Source organism: Aulonocara sp. 'chitande type north' Nkhata Bay, linkage group LG23, assembly GCF_057382095.1.
Source record: "Aulonocara sp. 'chitande type north' Nkhata Bay isolate Kocher_YH1m ecotype deep benthic linkage group LG23, A_spYH_male_GT1.1, whole genome shotgun sequence".
Classification (NCBI taxonomy): domain Eukaryota; kingdom Metazoa; phylum Chordata; class Actinopteri; order Cichliformes; family Cichlidae; genus Aulonocara; species Aulonocara sp. 'chitande type north' Nkhata Bay.
The window spans coordinates 9,809,928-9,830,377 of NC_141365.1; the positions used below are offsets into that span (position 1 = coordinate 9,809,928).

At 40.0% G+C, this 20,450-nt stretch overlaps 1 protein-coding gene and 1 long non-coding RNA gene across 6 annotated transcripts in view; one reads left to right on the plus strand and one right to left on the minus strand.

Moving 5' to 3' along the window:
* The window catches only part of cracd (capping protein inhibiting regulator of actin dynamics), a 33,485-nt gene that overhangs the window by 5,376 nt on the left and 7,659 nt on the right, over nucleotides 1–20,450 (minus strand). For 2 of the 5 annotated variants that reach the window (XM_086282754.1, XM_086282756.1), the window contains exons 2-5: nucleotides 1,414–1,579; nucleotides 839–971; nucleotides 598–753; nucleotides 96–311 (exon numbers count right to left, since the gene is read on the minus strand). In XM_086282754.1, the coding sequence (XP_086138880.1) occupies nucleotides 96–311; nucleotides 598–753; nucleotides 839–971; nucleotides 1,414–1,579 (671 nt within the window). Of the gene's footprint in view, nucleotides 1–95; nucleotides 312–597; nucleotides 754–838; nucleotides 972–1,413; nucleotides 1,580–5,012; nucleotides 12,149–12,183; nucleotides 14,156–20,450 lie in introns of those variants that run through there. The other 3 variants (XM_086282753.1, XM_086282752.1, XM_086282755.1) reach the window with 3 other exon arrangements.
* LOC147301218 (uncharacterized) lies at nucleotides 4,416–13,118 on the plus strand. The gene is made up of 3 exons (XR_015127140.1): nucleotides 4,416–4,645; nucleotides 4,954–5,049; nucleotides 12,624–13,118. It is a non-coding gene; the product is annotated as an uncharacterized LOC147301218 (long non-coding RNA).

The following is a 20,450-nucleotide window of genomic DNA, read 5'->3' on the forward strand; positions in this document are numbered from 1 at the left end:
AATGCAAAAGTCCAAGTAGTGTCAGCTTTTTTTAACAATAACAAAGGGTGTCACAGAATAAACAAACATGCAAACCCACATTAAAAGAAACTCACCTGTGTGAATCGTCTGTGCTTGCGGGAAATCCTCTGGTTTTTCGGCTTGACGGAGAGTTTATGTTTGGCGGCAGCGTTGTCTAAGCGAGGAACTGATTGAGGGACGGCATCAAGGTTGATGGACTCAATCGTGCCAGTGAGTGGAAGAACTCGTTTGGACCTTGGAGACTTCACAGGGGGGCTGTGTGGTCCAAATGGCTGACCTCCCTGCACCTGCTTATGTCACAGTAAGAGCAATTAAACTACGACTTAAAGAGATCTCTGTAGACACAGTACACAGAAAGCAGAGGTGTCCGTGGTGTGATAAGGTTGTTTATTTATTTATGTGTTTATTTAATATTAATACAATCCCCTGATGTGGAGTGATATACCAGAATCACAAAAGGTTCTAAGCAACTTCTTCACATGTTTAGTGCTACCCAAGACTTAAACAGAACAAATGTTGTGTTAAATTAATCAAACTTAAAACAAACAAAAAACCTACCAGTCAGTCAACTCATACCTTTGGCTCTGTTCCTGGTGGCTCCGCTTCTACCTGGGCCAAAACTTTCAGAGGGCTACGCGGAACCTCTTCCTCATCTGAGCTGCCCTCATCTCCCTCACTTCTTCTCAGAGAAGGAGGCCTTTGGCCAAACTTTATACCTTGTGCTATCTGCCTCTGTGAGGATAAAAAGCAATTAATGATTACAACATATCTAGTTGGAGCAAAAAGAGAAGTGAGTGTACACCTCTGCACGGCCCACCTGCAGATTCCTAACTTTATCCGACACGTTTTCCTGGGACATGCTGTGATCCAGACCAGCCTCCTTCACCGGTTCCTCTGGAATGAAGATGCTGTCGTGTGAGAGAGCTCGAGATCCGATGGGATTCAACTCCCTGCAGGAGAAGGAGATTGTCTTCAGTGCTGCAGCGTGTCATCTGTCAGTCATTCATGCATTTATCACAAACTTGCAGCAGCAAAAAACTTTACACAGTGAAATGATTGACCCCGCAGTCCTGTTACAAGTCGTTACAGGTAAGCTCGTATTGTCAGTGAAGCCTTTTGCCTTTAAAGTCATTTCAAAGCACAGCCTCACCTTTGTCTTTACAGATTATGTCACCTTGCAGCATTTTGCAACCGCGTGATTTAACACTTTCATTTGTCTAGAAGTGAATAAGAAGCTGAGTTGCTTTTAGCAGAGAAAAAAAACAATGTACTGTTTTAAAAAAGCAACAAATTCCAACCTTTGGTAGTGTAGTGAATGGACAATAAGCTCAGTTTCTGTGTGTATAGTATAGATGAATACATGTTTTAAAAAAAACTGATCCATGTACTAACCTCAGATTTTGATCGGACTCCTCATCAGATGTAACACCATTGCACACTTCCCCTGTGGAAAAACTGGTTTTTAGCTCTGCTCCATCAAAGCCCTCTCTCGCCTGTCTTTTCTTCTTCTTCCCAAACAGTCGTCTGAACGGCTGGAACTTGCCCTGTCGCCTTCTCTCTGGCGGTAGAAAGGAGAATGGATGACAACCACAGCCACATGCAATCACATCATTAATCTTTATATCTCACCCTCGGGCGAGATAACGAGCAGGACTGTGCCTATGAGCATATTCATTGTTACACGCGTGTACTTAATGAAATGTGTTTGACGGAGTTAAAAGAAAACGAAGAAAACAGCAGATGGAATGAGAAGAAAACCTTGGCTCTTTGGTTCATACTTGTATCTACAGGAAGTGTGAAAGATCGACACCACACATAAAAAATAGAGCACCAACAGCCAAAGCAATTAAAAAAAAAAGGAGGAGGTCACTAGCTCCCCTACTTACAGACTGAAAATAAATGCACAACTGAAAGTAGGGAAAGCTCAGTTATCGTCACAACTCCAAAAGCTATTACAAACTAGCCACATGTGTGCAGCACTACAGTAAATATAAAAGTTCAAGGCTACACATATCACAGGTACCACTGGAAGATTACCTCACAGACTGATAGATTAGCGAATCACTTCAAGTGTGTCGATTTAGACACAATAAAACAGGGCAGCTGTCATAAACCCTGCTATTGCTACCAAGATCAGTGCTGATTCATGAGGAAGTGTTTGACAAAAGCGAAGAATTTAACTTTGGACTTTCAGTAGGTATCTTTACCACCTCGTCATTGTTCATGCCAGTAAGTTATAAACTCTTACACTAAACTTTCCCATGTGTAAACGCGAAAACGTGTCTGTGCGCTCTCTTCTCAGGATCCAAACAATAACATAACAATAAAAGTTTGCTTGAAAACATTTAACAGAACCTCATTGAAACAGTAGCTCGTGCAATTCGCGATCCATCATAATTCAAAGCTTATTGCGCATAAAAAAAACAAAACAATTATGATTCTGACCTTAAGCACAATTTGATTGAAGATGCATTAGATGATAATTGTGTTTAAGTGTGATTAAATCCTGACCACTACTGTAGCAGGAGAAGCAATTCTTGCTATTTGAACATGGACGGATGACACATTATGGCAGGAGCTCATTGGTTCTTCGGCTAAAACTGTAGACAAACAATTTAATGATCTCCTCCAAGAAAATAATGTGATTGCTTCCTGTTTTTTTTCCTCTTGGTTACCAGGATCAAATAGTTAAAAACAAATTACGAGAGTTTTGGCTTGCTTCAACTTCTGGAGTCAATCCAGTCACTAAAGACTTCCTGGATTCTTGCTAGATCCAGGAAGTTTTTTAGCAGATTCTTTATCATTGAGATATAGAGCAAAACTTTGACATTTTATGTGATATCATCACAAATACATACCTAACTGAAATTGGGAGACATCCCCTGATGTTCTTAAGCTAATATCACAAACTAATCTGGATCTGGATTCTCTCTCCTGATCCAGGGATTCAGTTTGTCCACAGAGTGGAGGGACTTTTCAGCCTTGGTTGAGGTGTTTCAACAAGTACTGCAGAACATTTCTCCTTCAAAACTACAGCAGCTACCCAGCTGTGTGTCTTACTTCTGTGTGTAGGTGTAGTTGTGAAGGTCCACTCCCTGAACTAAGTGAGTGAGGTTACAAAGCTACAAAGCTACTCTACACCACTGTGCAGACAGGCATTCTCTGGGCTCTGTGGGTATCCCTTTCAGTGCTATAAGTAGAAACCGGTGTGGGATTTCACTTTGCATGCTGCTCACTAAACGAAAGGCATGATGGGAAATGATACAGTAAACTAATTTCCCCACTCCTTGACCCTGAAGAACTCGAGGGTTTTTTTGTGTATGAAAGAGGACATGTTTACACAAAAAAATATTTTAGAAACTCAGTGTCAAGGGACAGATGTTTCCATCTTGTTCATCTTATATTTGACTCTGCTGAAGTCCCCCATCATTCCAAAAAAGATCTATATAAAGATCTATATATACACCTTATCTTTTTTACCCTGTCCCCTAGCTTAAATCTTACCTAAAAAACATAACCCTCATTTTCTTTTTGAAAAATGTTCACAAGTATCAGCCAAGATAAAAACTATTCCCATTTTTTTCTATAAAAACTTAAAACTACTGTTATTTTTCTTCAAAACATGGATGTGACAGGGTTACCTTCCATTGTGATGCCCCAGATCCCAAAGAAGAACATGTTCATTCCTTTTCTTGCAGAGACTTCGAGACTTAGCTACTTTCATGACTTAATGTGAAGCTTAGCTTAAATCTATGGGAGAAACTGCCACCATGGCTCTTTCCAAATTGAATAATAATAATAATAATAATAATAACTAGCAAATCCATGGCACACAAATCAGCATTTTATATTTATTTGCTTCTGTCATAGTAATACTTAAGTGTAAAACCTGTAGGTAGATGTTTGCTTGTAAAGCAGTGAATCACCAGCAGTCATTGTCTTTGGTCAGCGATGATATTATGAAAATGATGAATGAGCTTACATGACTTTGTATCATATTTGTATTTTTTTTTCCCAGTTTCTTATGGATATAGCACATGTAGGTGCAATCTGTCATATGTTACTCCAAAGGCAAACAGGAAGGAACAGAAAACACCTTCAGACATTGTGCTACGAAACCGCCCTTCAATATAAAATAAATTTTCAACCTAAACAAATTTTTAAGTCAAGATTTGTAAAGGATTCAAGACAAAACAAGGTCTACTGCACAAAACATTTGTACTCTAAATAAATAATTTAATTATTGTTTTTAATATTGTGGCTGGTCTGTGTTTCTGCTGCCTAACGTGGCTTCTTGTTATGTAATGCACCCTAAAATGACCAAAATGGAAGAAAATTGATAAAATCAATCAATCAATCGAGACATTATGTCCACACGAGTCAAATGGATTTGGGTTTAAACTGTGCGTTTGATAAAATGGTTACAAAACACACATTAGAGTTAGATTAGTATCTAAATCTAACTCTGAGCAATACGCAAATCTATTAAAATCGTAAAATAAACAAGTATTAGGTATTTCTTATATTTGAGGAAGTGGAATAGGATTGATAACTAAAATCATGAGTCCCTGTATCTGCATCCAGACTGACAGCGCTGTCTTTGCTCCTGTCAACAGCTGCTGAGGTAGTTTAGATTCACAACACTGAAAAAAAAAAAAACATACGAGAACTTTCGAGAGGTCACTAATGCTTTTAAGTGTGAAACAGTTCATGAATTATAAATATTAATCTTAGCCGTTTAACTACTAGCAATTACCCGATAGCCACATTAGCGTGTATTACGGTAGCAGCTAGCGGCTATGGCTAAACCTTAATGTGAACGTTAGGTAGCAAGCGTTATCAGTCCTGCAGATCTGTAACGGTAATAAACAGCGTGAATTTGACAAAATAACCAATTTTGTTAAGCTAAAAAGTGTTGTGTTTCTCTTGAAGTCAAAGATTGAAGCTGATAAAAGCCTACCAGCAAGTAGACAGAAACGTTGGCAGCCTACCTTAACAGCTCTAATTGATGAGCAACGACATATGGAGGTAAGGGTCTAGAAGTACAGCACTGCCTCAAGCAAAAGTAAAATAATAAGAATATATAGTAATGACAACAAATTTGTTAGACCACCAAATGAAAGGTTTATTCCCAGCTGCCAGAAATCAAGCAATAATTTTTAATATTTCTATTAAGGTTCAACCACCAGTATATGCACAAGGTCCTCAATCAAAATTATGCATTTTAATGCTAAATTTTAATGCTGTGTTTTCCAAAAAGCTCATGACATAAAGCACATCATCATTATTATTAGTATTTTTTATTTATTAGGCTACCAAATTCTCACCTCTTCAACAAAACCTTCGTTTTTTTTCTACTCTTGTGTAAAGCGCCCTTTGAAAGGCACTATACAAATCTATTATCATTATTATTATTATTGTTAATAATAATAATAGTTACAGCTGTTAAGCTAGCGATTAAAACTAAATGCATTCCTGAACAGAAAAATTAGTTTTAACGGTTGAATGTTTAATTACTTTTTGATTTCTCAAAGAAGTCCAGTGCTGGCTCAAATTTGGGTATTAAAACAAGATTTCAGTTTGCTATATGCCTAATAAAAACATGAGGTTTTTAACAGTTTTCTACAATCTTTGTGTTTTCTTGTTTTTTATGACAAGTGGTCCAATAATTTTGTCATACCTTACAGTTAAAGTAAGCAGTAGGAGTGTTGTGGGAGCAGGTGGATATCTGGAGAGTTGGAGGCTTGCTCCAGAGAAAAGAGGAATTAAAGACAGAATACATGTGTGTTAGTGGGAGGGAGATCTGTAACAGTGGATTCAATTCAATTCCATTTAATTTTATTTATATAGCGCCAAATCACAACAACAGTCGCCTCAAGGCACTTTATATTGTACAGTAGATCCTACAATAATAGATACAGAGAAAAACCCAACAATCATTTGACCTCCTATGAGCAAGCACTTTGGCGACAGTGGGAAGGAAAAAACTCCCTTTTAACAGGAAGAAACCTCCTTCAGGGAGGGGCGGCCATCTGCTGCGACCGGTTGCGGTGAGAGAAGGAAAACAGGATAAAGACATGCTGTGGAGGAGAGACAGAGATCAATAGCAGTTACAATTCAATCCAGGAGGATTCAGGGTCACCTGGTCCAGCCCTAACTATATGCTTTAGCAAAAAGGAAAGTTTTAAGCCTAATCTTAGAAGTAGAGATAGTGTCTGTCTCCTGAATCCAAACTGGAAGCTGGTTCCACAGAAGAGGGGCCTGAAAACTGAAGGCTCTGCCTCCCATTCTACTTTTAAATACTCTAGGAACAACAAGTAAGCCTGCAGTGCAAGGGTGAAGTGCTCTAATAGGGTGATATGGTACTACAAGGTCATTAAGATAAGATGGGCCCTGATTATTTAAGACCTTGTATGTGAGGAGCAGGATTTTGAATTCAATTCTGGATTTAACAGGAAGCCAATGAAGGGAAGCCAAAACAGGAGAAATATGCTCTCTCTTTCTAGTCCCTGTCGGTACTCTTGCTGCAGCATTTTGGATTAACTGAAGGCATTTCAGGGAGTTTTTAGGACTTCCTGATAATAATGAATTGCAGTAGTCCAGCCTGGAAGTAATAAATGCATGAACTAGTTTTTAAGCTTCACTCTGAGACAGGATATTTCAAATTTTAGAGATGTTGCACAAATGGAAGAAAGCAGTCTTACATATTTGTTTAATATGTGCATTGAAGGACATGTCCTGGTCAAAAATGACTCCAAGGTTCCTCACAGCGTTACTGGAGGCCAAGGTAATGCCAGAGTAAGAATCTGGTTAGATACCATATTTCTAAGATTTTCAATAACCTCAGTTTTATCTGAATTAAGAAGCAGAAAGTTAGTGGCCATCCAGGTCTTTATGTCTTTAAGACATTCCTGCAGTTTAACTAATTGGTGTGTGTTATCTGGCTTCATGGATTGACATAGTTGGGTGTCATCTGCATAGCAGTGAAAATGTACACTATGTCTTCTAATGATACTGCCTAAGGGAAGCATATGTAATGTAAACAGAAACCTCCAAAGGACCATTGGACTCTCCATTTACGTGCAGAAAATTGGAGTCGATTTGATAGATATGATTCAAACCACTGCAGTACCTGTAATATCTGTAATACCTACAGCGTGCTCTAGCAGGACAAGCACAGAGATGAGTCTACTGTCAGAGGCCATAAGAAGATAATTTGTAACCTTCACTAAAGCTGTTTCTGTGCTGTGATGAGCTCTGAAACCTGACTGAAACTCTTCAAATAAGCCATTCCTCTGCAGATGATCTGTTAGCTGTTTGAGCTGCCAGTAGTAGAGGAAGAAAAGGTTGATGAGCTTCAATACCCGGGGTCAAACATCAAAAGCAAGAGACATGAAGAAGAGAGTGCTAGCAGGGTGGAGTGGGTGGAGTTGAGTGTCAGGGGTGATTTGTGACAGAAGGATAGAAGCAAGAATGAAAAGGAAGGGTTGCAAGGTGATAGAGACACCTGCTGTGATGTATAGTTTGGAGATGGAGGCCAAGCTGAAGATGCTAGGAGTTTCGCTGAGAGTGACCAGGATGAACAAGATTAGAAGTGAATATATCAGAGGGACAGCTCAGCTCAAGTGGGAGTTAAAGAGGAACGAGTGAGATGATTTGGACGTGTACAGAGGAGGGATGGTGCAAAGATGGTGGAAAAAGGATGTTGAATATCAAGGTGCCAGGCAGGAGAAAAATGAGAAAACCTGAGCGGAGGTTCATGCAGAGGGTTAGTGTGACTGTGAGATGGAGGCAGATGATCAACTGTGATGACGCATAAAGAGAGCAGCCGAAAGAATAAGATACCTTACAGTTACAGCATTTTTTTGCACTGCGCCAGACAGCTTAAAAAGTGTTGTCACTGATGTTATCTTTTTTTTTTTTGCAATACCTTATGTTTTTGTCATTTGTCCCCTGTGGTTTTTCAAAATAGAATCAAATACATTCCTTTCTATCAGTATTGAGTGTAAATTTCCACTATTGTAACACCCTAGTTTGGAATCAGGTTAAATTTGGTAAAAAACAGCTCACTGAATGACAGAATAGTGGACTGCCTAATCTGTGGATAATCTCAAAGCAGTACTTTTGGGATATATTACAGAGTGATTATGAGGAGGCCTCTGATATTTTTTATCTTGGCTTTGTTTCTTTTCATGCCATTCTTGTGTCTCTTTTTGATCAAATTGGTGGCATCGACCTGTTCACTCTCAGTGCAAGTGCAGCGACTCATATTATGGGTACGACGGTGATGCTCTGTTTCCCTGCAGCACGCTCTTCCAGCATGAGGGCCAATCCAGTGGTACAAAGCTCCGTAATACACCGCCATGGGCATGCTCACACACTCATGCATGAAACAAGGCAGGACACATTTTTTCTGCAGAGAACAAGACTGTGCAGCAGCACAACCTATTTTTGAGGGTTACGTCTTGCTTCCCATGTGCTCGCAATGCAGGATGCTTTGACCCTGGTAATCCAGGATTCAAAATCTTGCTGCTTTTTCATTCTAGCCATTCGATCTGGGATTGTTTCACATCTGGTGAAGGTAAAAGACGGAAGCAGAACAAAGCAGGAGGAAGCAAGCTAAAAATAACTATTTATGCAGTATGCAGTCTGTGATCCTTGATCCATAAATGTAAGGGGGAAACCAAAACACAGCAGCTGTGTAATATTCAGGTGATAATACCTTTTTTTTTTTTTTTTTTAATTTAAGTGTTTATTGAAGTTAAACCTGAAATAAAATGTACATCACTTGACACATACCTTAATTTTAAGACTCACTTGGTGAATCCTGTGTTAGCCACCCTTTGGTCAGTGCCTTTTTACATGCAGCCAGCAGCACACCAAGTATTTATCTATATCCAACTTATTTTCTTTTATTACCATTTTCCAAACCTCTAGTGTGGCTTTTACCCATGGATTTCCTGTTTTAACAATCAAGTCCTGTAGAGTTTTATCTGCCAGAACTGCCTGTATATGCATATCGGTTATTGTTTTGCATTCAGTTTCCTTCCATGCTGCTACATATGATGGATCACACCAGTGCAGCATTGCTGAAATATAGTACTTTTTGTAAACATGGTAGGCCCCTGTAGGGCTGTTCGATATAACGATATATATCAGATGACGATATAAAAACATCTATTGTTTCATTTTACGCTATCGTTTGTTTCGTGGTTTCGCAAAATAAACTGTTTACGGCAATATTTTTTCATCGTTTTGATGGTCACTGTAGTGGCTATATTAATTTCTTAAAGTTCTCTCTTTCTCGTATATTTAATATAACCACAATACGGATGGACAAGCGCCTGTTTTTATGCGTTGCGGTTAGCAACAACGACGGTAACAGCATCGCGTGTCCGCTTGTTTATGTTCCACATAAACCTTTCACGATAAAGCTCAAGATCCTGTTGAAACCTTTCAAAATAAACTGAATCACATGAAAGAGCAGATTATTTACGGATGAGAAGTAAAAAAAGAGCCGTCGGGTGCTAAAAAAATAAACCTTAGACTCAAACGTTAGAACAGGCTTTTTCCCCGCAGCACGCCGTGTAATAAATACTCACAAAGAAAACGGCGGCCGTTACAACTTATGTCTAAAAATGTATCGTTTCATGCATCGGTTAAAACACTCGACTCCAGCTACATGACGCGCAGCTGGAAACACTTCCCGCAAGACGAGCTGCCCGAGATTCACAGAATTTACAGAAAATGTTACATTTTTGTGATTTATATCATTATCGGGACGATAGAATTCTTATATCGGGATATGAGATTTTGTTCATATTGCACAGCCCTAGGCCCCTGCCACCATGCTAGGAAATAGAAGTATAAGATGTCCACTCTTTCCTTTTCCTAAAATAGGAATCTGTGGCACATAGTGGACTTGGTTTTTAATAAAGTGATTGATGCTCAGAATAATACAAACACTGCAATTCTACATGTATTTGGAAACCATATTAAAGACAATAAATATAAAATAAACTACTTTTAGACTCAAACTTTTCATTTCTATCTCATCATAACAAAACAAGCAGTGCCAGACTAAAACTAAAACTTGCTATATTTCAGACAGAAAGGGTGTAAGCCATAGAAATGTCTTATGTAACCCTAGCCCTCATATGTAATACAAAGTGACAACTTTTAATGGTAAACGTAATGCTCTGCAGCATTCACAGTTCACAATAATCCCTATTTATCTTATACTGGGCCTCATTCCCCTCGTTTAAGCTAACTTTCTCCTGATTGGTTGCTTCTTAAAAACAACACTTTGAAGAGCAGGTGGGAGGGGCTTATGAGCTCAAAACCAATTATGTTGATTTGAGATGACTATATGAGGAATATCTGCTGTCACTTACATCATAGTGAGCCAAAAGTGGGGAAAAGAATCTGCGGCAGTTTGAAACGTTTAGCTGACAAGAATTACATGTAAATTAATTGAAATTATTTATTCAAAACATAGTCATATTTAATATATATAAGTTTAACCACTAATGCAGAAAATATGAAGCATCACAGGTCCACTCTAATAGTAATATTAATACTGACATGAGAATAAGAAAACCTACAGTGTTTCTTTTATATCGACAAACTCCTCAAGCTCCAGGTTGACAGGGCCCTGGTGACAACACTTTATCTCTCTTTTATTGAATTTGAACTCACTTTCCAAGCTGTCATTTGCAATCAGTCTCTCGAGATCAAACAGAAAACATACTGAATAAGGTGATTAATATCTGCAGCAAAATAACTGGAACAGCACTGAAAACCCTGCAGTTACATAAGAAAGCAAAACCCATCATGTCTGATTGTTCCCACCCTTTACATCATCTCACACTAGTACATTCCCTAATGTCCGCAGCCATCTCTTCACTAGACCCTTAAGATGAAAAGTTTACTCCCATATATAATCTAATGAGTTATTTTCCTATTTTTTCATCTTTTAAATAGTTGGTTTCTTCAGCTCTTCTTCAGTTTTTTCCTGTGCATTTCTTTTTTGTTGTTGTTTTTGTTTTATCTGTAAGCTTCAAACTGCTGTAAATGAATTACCTGATCGAAGGCTGGGAGATTCAAAAAACTACAAAAAACCCAACTAGTGTCTAATCTTTTCAAATGTTTTTATGCTTTTATAACAACAGCAAAAATATGCACTGTCTATAGCTGGGCAGGTAGTATAAAGTAGAGTTTTGTAGCTTTTTTACTTAAAGCATCAGCAGAGCAGTGAACCATTAAAGCCATGGTTTTCATCTTACAGTCACTAATAAGCGGTATGAAACTGATGAGGGACATTTTTAAAAAATATTTCTCAGAATAAGCAACATTCAAAACTCCCAAATTGCCTATAGAGGATGGGGTTTACAGCTACTATAAACTCCTGGACATGTTATTTACAACCAGTTTCAAATTGTGATCGCTGCCAGGAAATAGTGCATGCAAAAAGGGCATGATAATTCTTTCATTTTGTGTCCATAATATTTTATTATATACACTTATTATGCCTTTTCAGCTCCCTTTCCCCCTCATTCTTGGTTCTATCTTTGTCTGAAATGTGACATTTTATCTGCTCTCACTTAAAGTCACCTGTCAGCTGACTGGCTGCCCCTCACAACTAAAAGGTTTGCACTGCATGTTTGTAAGATGACCTTATTAGGGATATCCAGTCTCACTGACATCACAAAGATCCAAGAGTAAAAGTATCCACCACTGAAACAGCATATATGTCAAATAGTCGAATCTGTTAACATTATCATTAAGACAGCTATCGATTATGTCCACCAATAAATGTACAGAATCTGTACACTTGCAATTCCTGAACACAAATGTGTTTTCATGATGTTTTAACATTGATGTGTTACTTTGTTCAATTTGCACTATGCTGTACTCACTCTCCATGAGGGTCATCGTGACCCTTGCAGGGATCACAGACAAGCAAGAACAAGGCGATTAAAGAAGTCAGAATGTGGACACACCACACCACAAATGAAGTAAATCTCTTCTATGAAGTCAAACCCATCACCACACCATGCAGTTCTTAAAGAGACAGTAAAAAAAAAAAAGGTCATGATGCGATGAACCTAACATGTTTTTTTAAAAGGCCGTCTCTTTAAGATGTCTATAAAACTACTTTACCTGGGCCTTTGGATTCGGTTACCTCTAGGACCATGTCATGCTTAGTTTCCATGGTGTCCGTTGCTATGATCACTGCCCACCTTGGCTGTGATGAGAGAAAAAAGGAAGTGAACATGGGGATGCTGCTATTAAGATTTTAATTCAAGGAAAAGGAGGAAGAGGAAAGGGCCTGTGCGCTTTCCATTTTACTCTCATCAGAAAGGTCGGCTTTGTTAGCTCTTGCAGAATGGCTCTTGTGATTGGCTTTCCTGGGGTATGATAAAAACAAGATGAGCTCTCTGAAGTCTCTCTGCTGTGGCTGCAAAAATAGTGATTAAAACCCCCAACAACTCAGGTTTATCCAAAGTAACAGTTCTCAGCTAAGATGCAGGTATTATAAGTTGCCTCATAATTAGAGATCCACACAAACCACCTCTTATTTGCAACTCCTAAACTGGCAGGAACCAACACACCACAGATGGCTTCCTGAACCCTGAAACCCCAGCGTCCTCTGGTCAACACCTGTCTGCAGCACGCCGGCCGAGCCAGAGGTTTTCTGATGTACAGCAGAATGTGTGTTGTGTTGTAAAAAACCACAAGTGGTCAGGATAAAACCAGAGAATATCAGAGACAGTACTGAGAGAGCTGGAGAGAAGCCCGCTGCCTCCAGTGGGATCAGCATGTCGTGGGCTTCCTTCCTGAGTGTGACAGAGCTGCACAGACTCTCTCAGAAATGTCTCGCTCCAGAAAAAGGCTCTTTGTCCTGTCTGACTCCAGCCAGCACAGGACAAGGAGCAAACAAGCATGTTTGGAAGTAGGAGTGTGAACACAGACAGAGAGAGCGTGTTTTGAGGAAAGAGACTGCATGTGTTTGTGTCTATAAACGGAGATATTGTGGAATCTTGTTTTATTGTTTGTCTGTTTGGCTGCTTGTGCCAATGTTGAGAAAGTGTCTGTGTGCCGAGAAGCTTTTATTTCGTGTTTATGTGTAGTCCGATTGCTGCAGAGGACAGAGATGGGATGAGAGAAGCACGAGGAGCAGCCATGTGCTCTACAGAAGCAGAGAAATGCCTTTGACAAGGATACAGCTGCATCATAGTATGGCGGTGGCATAACACGATGCTGCGTCTCAGCGCTTTTGAACGACTCAGCAGCTCAACATCCTTCAGGCCAGACAGCTACCAGAGTCCTGATGGCATAGCTCAGAGTTGTAGCAGCTATGTGCCATAATCGCACAGCACAGGTAGCTTGCTGACAAAGCAGACAGACGAACGTGTTGGAGCTGTGTTAACAGTTTACCTATTTCAGCTGCGCAGCTCGAGATGGCTGCGCACCACTGCAGTAAAACCTTAGGGAACATCGATCTGCCCTTTTGCACAAAGCTCGTTTTACCCAGATGAATGTTCCTGCTGCCTCCGCTGTGTCTTTGGGAGAAAAACGGTGAAATAAATACAGTGCAGTGACAAAACAACAGGTCTGGGTTTGTTAGGTGTATAAGCATCAGGTGTAGACTGAAGAATGGGAGCATGGATTGGAAAGTGAGATGGTAAGCGATGGATGAGGAAGGAGATGCAATCCCAAGATCTGTTAGGTGCCCTTAGGGTTTGGACTTCGATCGTGTCTCAGCCTATACTAATCATAGAAACAGGCAGGGCCAAAGGAGACCGAGAACGTACACAGAACAAGTGCTTATCACTACAAATAGACTGAAATGGTTCTCTAGGTGCACACCTGCATATGTGCAAACACTGCTCCTGGTTCTCCTGATGTAGTTGTTTTAAGAACAGTTGCACAGAGCAGCACAAAGTGGCAAGCAATGATAGTAAAAGGAGCATGCATGTGCACTTGCTATCTAGTGCACCCTATATTGGTTAAAATAAATATCAGTGGCAAAGCAAGTGTAATGGTGTAATCAGTTCCTCATGTTAAATGTTTCTATGAAGTGAGCCGAAAGCCACAGAAATGACAAAAACTGCAGTTTGCGGTGTGGCAATTTGCAGCCATGATAAAATCACCAGTTTAACAGAATTAACATCACATTTACAGCCTGCTACAAAAAATAGCTTTGATCTCTATGTGTAGTTTCCCCTTTCTTAACAATTGCACTTTTCATAAAGCTTTGACAGTTGAGGCCTAGCAGCTGCCTGCTAGGCCTCAACTCCACTGATCTGAATAACTGAATACGACCTCGCTATTGCGTTTGTAGCGTTGGCGCCTTTTGAAGAATTTTTAATGGAACTATCGAGCAAATGTCATGGTCCACTAAGAAGTACAGCTCATCTATGAAGTTTGTGCTTTCATTTTGGTGAAGGAAATTCTTGTAATTTTATTAGTTGCTGTTACATAGTATTAATTAGCAGGTGGCTTTCCATGTACGTATTTGCTGCACCCATATACAGTATGGGTGCAGCAAATATGCAAATATGGTTCCAAAAAATCCAAACAGCACCAGCTAGTCAGACGTAGGCTGTATAGGTGCATACCAAAAACAAAGACACCTCTTACAGTGGGGCAAAAAAGTATTTAGTCAGCCACCGATTGTGCAAGTTCCCCCACTTAAAATGATGACAGAGGTCAGTAATTTGCACCAGAGGTACACTTCAACTGTGAGAGACAGAATGTGAAAAAAAAATCCATGAATTCACATGGTAGGATTTGTAAAGAATTTATTCCTAAATCAGGGTGGAAAATAAGTATTTGGTCAATAACAAAAATACAACTCAATACTTTGTAACATAACCTTTGTTGGCAATAACAGAGGTCAAACGTTTACTATAGGTCTTTACCAGGTTTGCACACACAGTAGCTGGTATTTTGGCCCATTCCTCCATGCAGATCTTCTCGAGAGCAGTGATGTTTTGGGGCTGTTGCCGAGCAACACGGACTTTCAACTCCCGCCACAGATTTTCTATGGGGTTGAGGTCTGGAGACTGGCTAGGCCACTCCAGGACTTTCAAATGCTTCTTACGGAGCCACTCCTTTGTTGCCCGGGCGGTGTGTTTTGGATCAGTGTCATGTTGGAAGACCCAGCCTCGTTTCATCTTCAAAGTTCTCACTGATGGAAGGAGGTTTTGGCTCAAAATCTCACGATACATGGCCCCATTCATTCTGTCCTTAACACGGATCAGTCGTCCTGTCCCCTTGGCAGAAAAACAGCCCCATAGCATGATGTTTCCACCCCCATGCTTCACAGTAGGTATGGTGTTCTTGGGATGCAACTCAGTATTCTTCTTCCTCCAAACACGACGAGTTGAGTTTATACCAAAAAGTTCTACTTTGGTTTCATCTGACCACATGACATTCTCCCAATCCTCTGCTGTATCATCCATGTGCTCTCTGGCAAACTTCAGACGGGCCTGGACATGCACTGACTTCAGCAGCGGAACACGTCTGGCACTGCGGGATTTGATTCCCTGCCGTTGTAGTGTGTTACTGATGGTGACCTTTGTTACTTTGGTCCCAGCTCTCTGCAGGTCATTCACCAGGTCCCCCCGTGTGGTTCTGGGATCTTTGCTCACCGTTCTCATGATCATTTTGACCCCACGGGATGAGATCTTGCGTGGAGCCCCAGATCGAGGGAGATTATCAGTGGTCTTGTATGTCTTCCATTTTCTGATGATTGCTCCCACAGTTGATTTTTTCACACCAAGCTGCTTGCCTATTGTAGATTCACTCTTCCCAGTCTGGTGCAGGTCTACAATACTTTTCCTGGTGTCCTTCGAAAGCTCTTTGGTCTTGGCCATGGCGGAGTTTGGAGTCTGACTGTTTGAGGCTGTGGACAGGTGTCTTTTATACAGATGATGAGTTCAAACAGGTGCCATTCATACAGGTAACGAGTGGGGGACAGAAAAGCGTCTTACAGAAGACGTTACAGGTCTGTGAGAGCCAGAGATTTTCCATGTTTGAGGTGACCAAATACTTATTTTCCACCCTGATTTACGAATAAATTCTTTACAAATCCTACCATGTGAATTCATGGATTTTTTTTTCACATTCTGTCTCTCACAGTTGAAGTGTACCTCTGGTGCAAATTACTGACCTCTGTCATCATTTTAAGTGGGGGAACTTGCACAATCGGTGGCTGACTAAATACTTTTTTGCCCCACTGTATATATGTATGCAAAGATATAATTTGCTAGGCAGTTGCATTGAAAATGCTGCAAAAGGCGCCAGGGTCATAAACTGTTGACACTTCTAGTGACTATGGCTTATCAATACCTGCTGGTGACTTGTACTACAATCTTATTTTGATTTGTTATTTTTTATTTCAGTCTTCTATATCTGTGGACAGACGCACTTACACCTGCTAATGCAGTGGTTTTACAGCAGCAGGCTGGTTTTCATACAGACCATCCAGTCGTCCACTGATGGATTCAGAGTTAATTACAGATCATTTGACTTCTACTGTCACAGTCAACTTTAAATTTAACCTGAATATCTAAAGATGATGCAAAGTATTTCATCAAATTATTTGTTAGCAGTTTCATTATTGTCAGGGCTGCACATTTTCACTTGCATTTAAAGGTGGATTAACCATTAGCTCCATGCTCTAAGCTGATTTCAGTCCACATGTGTCTTTTTAAGCTTTTTTTGCAGCTAATTTTAATGCAAATCTCCCCTCTTACAACCTTTGTACCACACTTGCTGTACAGGGCTTAAGGAAGACAAACATAAACATCAAAACACCAACATGTGCTGATGCTGTTTCTGCTGCCATGAAACCAGAGCCCCATGTGAGTTAGTGAACATACTCAGTTGTGCGAGTTAGATCTAAACCTACTTCTGCCTGAGTTAGAGCTAAGGCATAATCTACTGACAAAAGATAAAAAACTGCCATAAGGAAACGTTCTTATGGATGATGCAGTAGCACCGATATTTACAACCTCACTTCCAAAAAATGTTGGGTACAAAATAAATACAGCGATTTACAATTCTCATAGACTCATATTTTATCTTTGATAGACCATAGAAAACGTACAAAATTTTCAAACTTAAGACATTTTACTATTTAATGAAAAAATATTTAACCCATTTTGAATTTGATGGCAGCAACATGTCTCAAAAATTTTGCAACAGAGGTAACAAAAGACTGAAAAAACAGGTATAAAAAGAGCATTTTAGAGGGGCAGAATTTCTCAGAAGTAAAGATGGGCAGAGGTTCAATCTTCAAAAACACTGATCTACAAATTGTGGAACTTTTTAAAAGTAACATTGCTCAAAGTAAAATTGCCACAACTTTGAACATGTCATCGTTTACAGTACACAATATTATTAAAGAGTCTGAGAAACTGAAAAAATCTCTGTGCGTAAAGGACAAGGCTGAAAGTCAATATTGGACACTGCATTAAAAATGGACATGAACTCAGGAACACCTCCATAAATCACCTGTGAACACAGCCGTGCATTCCACTAATGCAGGTTTAAACTTGTATCATGCAAATAAGAAGCCATATCTGAACATGATCTAGAAAAACCACTGTCGGCTCTGGGGAAAAACCTCTGTTAAAACTCAGTTTAATACTGCTGTGTGTTCAGATGAGGCAAAGATTACATTTATTTTCAGACTAAAGAGGAGGAGGACAGTCCAGTTTGCTATCAGCACTCAGTTTAAAAGCCTCTGATTGTAAAGGGGTGCAGTAGTCCTTGTGGAATTGCAAAGGCATCATCATTGCTAAATGCTTTTTTCTTATTCTTAAAATGGTAAATTTTCTCAATTTAAACATTTAATATATTTTCTATGTTCTATTGTGAAAAAATATGAGATATGCAAATCTTTGCATTCTTCTTTTATTGACATGTTATGCGCATTCTAACTTTTGTGGAACTGGAGTTGCACATGGCATTTAGAAGACTACATACAGCTTCATGAGGATGCACCTGTGCACAGTAGTGCTTGGAGCTAACATTACTGTACTGAAATTCTCATAATGCCAGTGCTGACAAACTAACATGATGCAGGTAGTCAATATCATTGACCATCTGGGGAGTATAACTGCCAGTATAGCTGTTAACTGACTGTAACTGACATTTCTCCATGGACCTCATTAATGGTCTTATTATTAACTTATTGCCTGAACTCCGCAGCCATAAAGCGTAGTGTTGAAAAACCTTAACAGAAGCACTAAATGTACAGTTTGGTCGGACAGGTCTGGAGTAAACACCAGCTGCAGTGTTCTTGGTATTTGTCCCCTCCTTTGAAAGCCAAAGGCTGCGTGTGGTGTAACAATGGATTTAGGAGTCACGTGCAACATGTATCACATGACCGTGGTTATATTTTCCACATTAGGCAAGTGTTAAGTGACTATGCTTAAGTTTTGCAAATAAGCAAAAAGCCCCTTTTCTCCTGCCTGACCATCTCACACACTAACATCATGACTCAGCATATTTTATTAGACAAATAACATACAGTAACATTACTGCACATAATAACCTTGTACAGCATGAGCAACATGATAGGTGTCTTTCAAGCAGAGAGAGACTGTCTACACCAATCTACAGCTTAAGTCAACCATCAAACAGCATAGAAGAGGCAAACCTAACTGTGTGCTCAAGATTGCTTTCTTACCCTTGTGAAGTCGCTTTGTGCGCGAGGGGATCTGCGAGTGTGTGCCTGTTCCACCTGCCTGCTGTCACTGTGGATCTAGGGCATTACCTGGAGTCAGGTGTCAAATGCGGTGAGCACTCGGTTGTGTGCGCATGTACGTCCATGTATGTGGGCGCACGGGAGAATGACTCGGTAAGCATCCCTTGATATTCTCACGCTGATGAGAATATTATTGTCCCTGTGAGGTGACGTCATATGATGAAAACTCATGTCAGTTTTGGCTCATGTGTGTCAGAGAGTGGAGCACACGCACAGTCTGAAGGGAGGAGGTGTGTCGGTGGGTACAGGGGCAGTGAGTGCCTAGCGAAGAGAGATGGGCGTTCTCCTGTGTCTGTTAGTGCTGCTGTGCTGAGGAGGCACAAAGTGACACTTTGTTTTCCCCGCCAGATATCCAGTGCAGGAGAACAGAGTGGCATTCAGCATTTCAACTGGCTGATGCTCATAAAGACTTTCTTTGTGGGTTAACTGCAATCATGGATGCACATGTGTGATTATAAAGGTCTGTAATGCGCCCCATCACAGCTCCCTAATAGTGTTATGGTCACAAATGTCTGTAATAGACTAGTCTGTGAAGCTCACAGCCTTTAGAGCTATCCAACACTATCCAACACACACAAGTCAGCTTGTGGAACTATTTAGTGGCTTTTTTTAAAAGTAAATATCCTTTTTTAGGAGAACAAAAGGAGCTAATTGCCCTCAATCCTTTTTTTTACATTTATAATAATGTGACGTGGTACCATAATGGCTGTGAGAATCACCACAGTGTTACTGTGTAATAAGGGCTATTCCCCCCACTCTCCAGTTTTGGCAGGATCACACTGCAGTCTCACAGGGATATGGTAATGATGGGGCTTTACCAACCTGGATGCCGCCTATGTTACAGCAGCACAGCACTTCAAAGACAGACTGTTCTCTGACTGCCTATGTGCATAAATAGAAACCTCCCAGTAAAGCAGCGCAAACATGCTCTAGTACAGATATTCACATCCTCGTGTATTCGCGCACACACGGCGAGCAGAGTGTCTTAACGATTCCACTTTGTGCGAAAAAGGCCAGGATCAAACAGCCTTCTCTATGCTAAGTGATACTGTAGCAGCCACTACACTTGGCATGTGGTAAAGCAGCCATTCAAATTTTTTATGGAAATTGGAAAGCATGGCTGAATATGTTTCTCCGTAGCACGGAAATTTGTATAGATGCAATGTGATGTCATCTTGTGATTTATAAGAAATACACAGAGGGGGAAATGTCCACAAATAAGAACATTTTGAATGGATCTCATTAAATATACAAACCTACACAGATATGTGATCTACAGCCTGCTGCAATCCCTTGTCATTTTGATATATGCTAACATTTCTGTGGTGACCTAAATATATGACGCATGTCAGGAAAATAAGAATAACAACATAAACACAATAAACACTGTGCGGTCATATTATTTAGGGCAGAGATGTGTTACATAAACATTTCTAAGATCATCCAGGAAGGAAATTTCTAAAGAGTTGATATTAACTTGCATCACAGAGGACTGAATAATTAGGACAGGCCTCCTAAGGAACTGACTGCCAGACTGTAATTACATTTTTTTTTTAGCTTTGGAGAAGAACAGCAATAATCGTAATGCAAACCTCTGTATAGAATAAGAGAACTTATGCTTTAGATGGGCAGTGCGGAGCTTTGC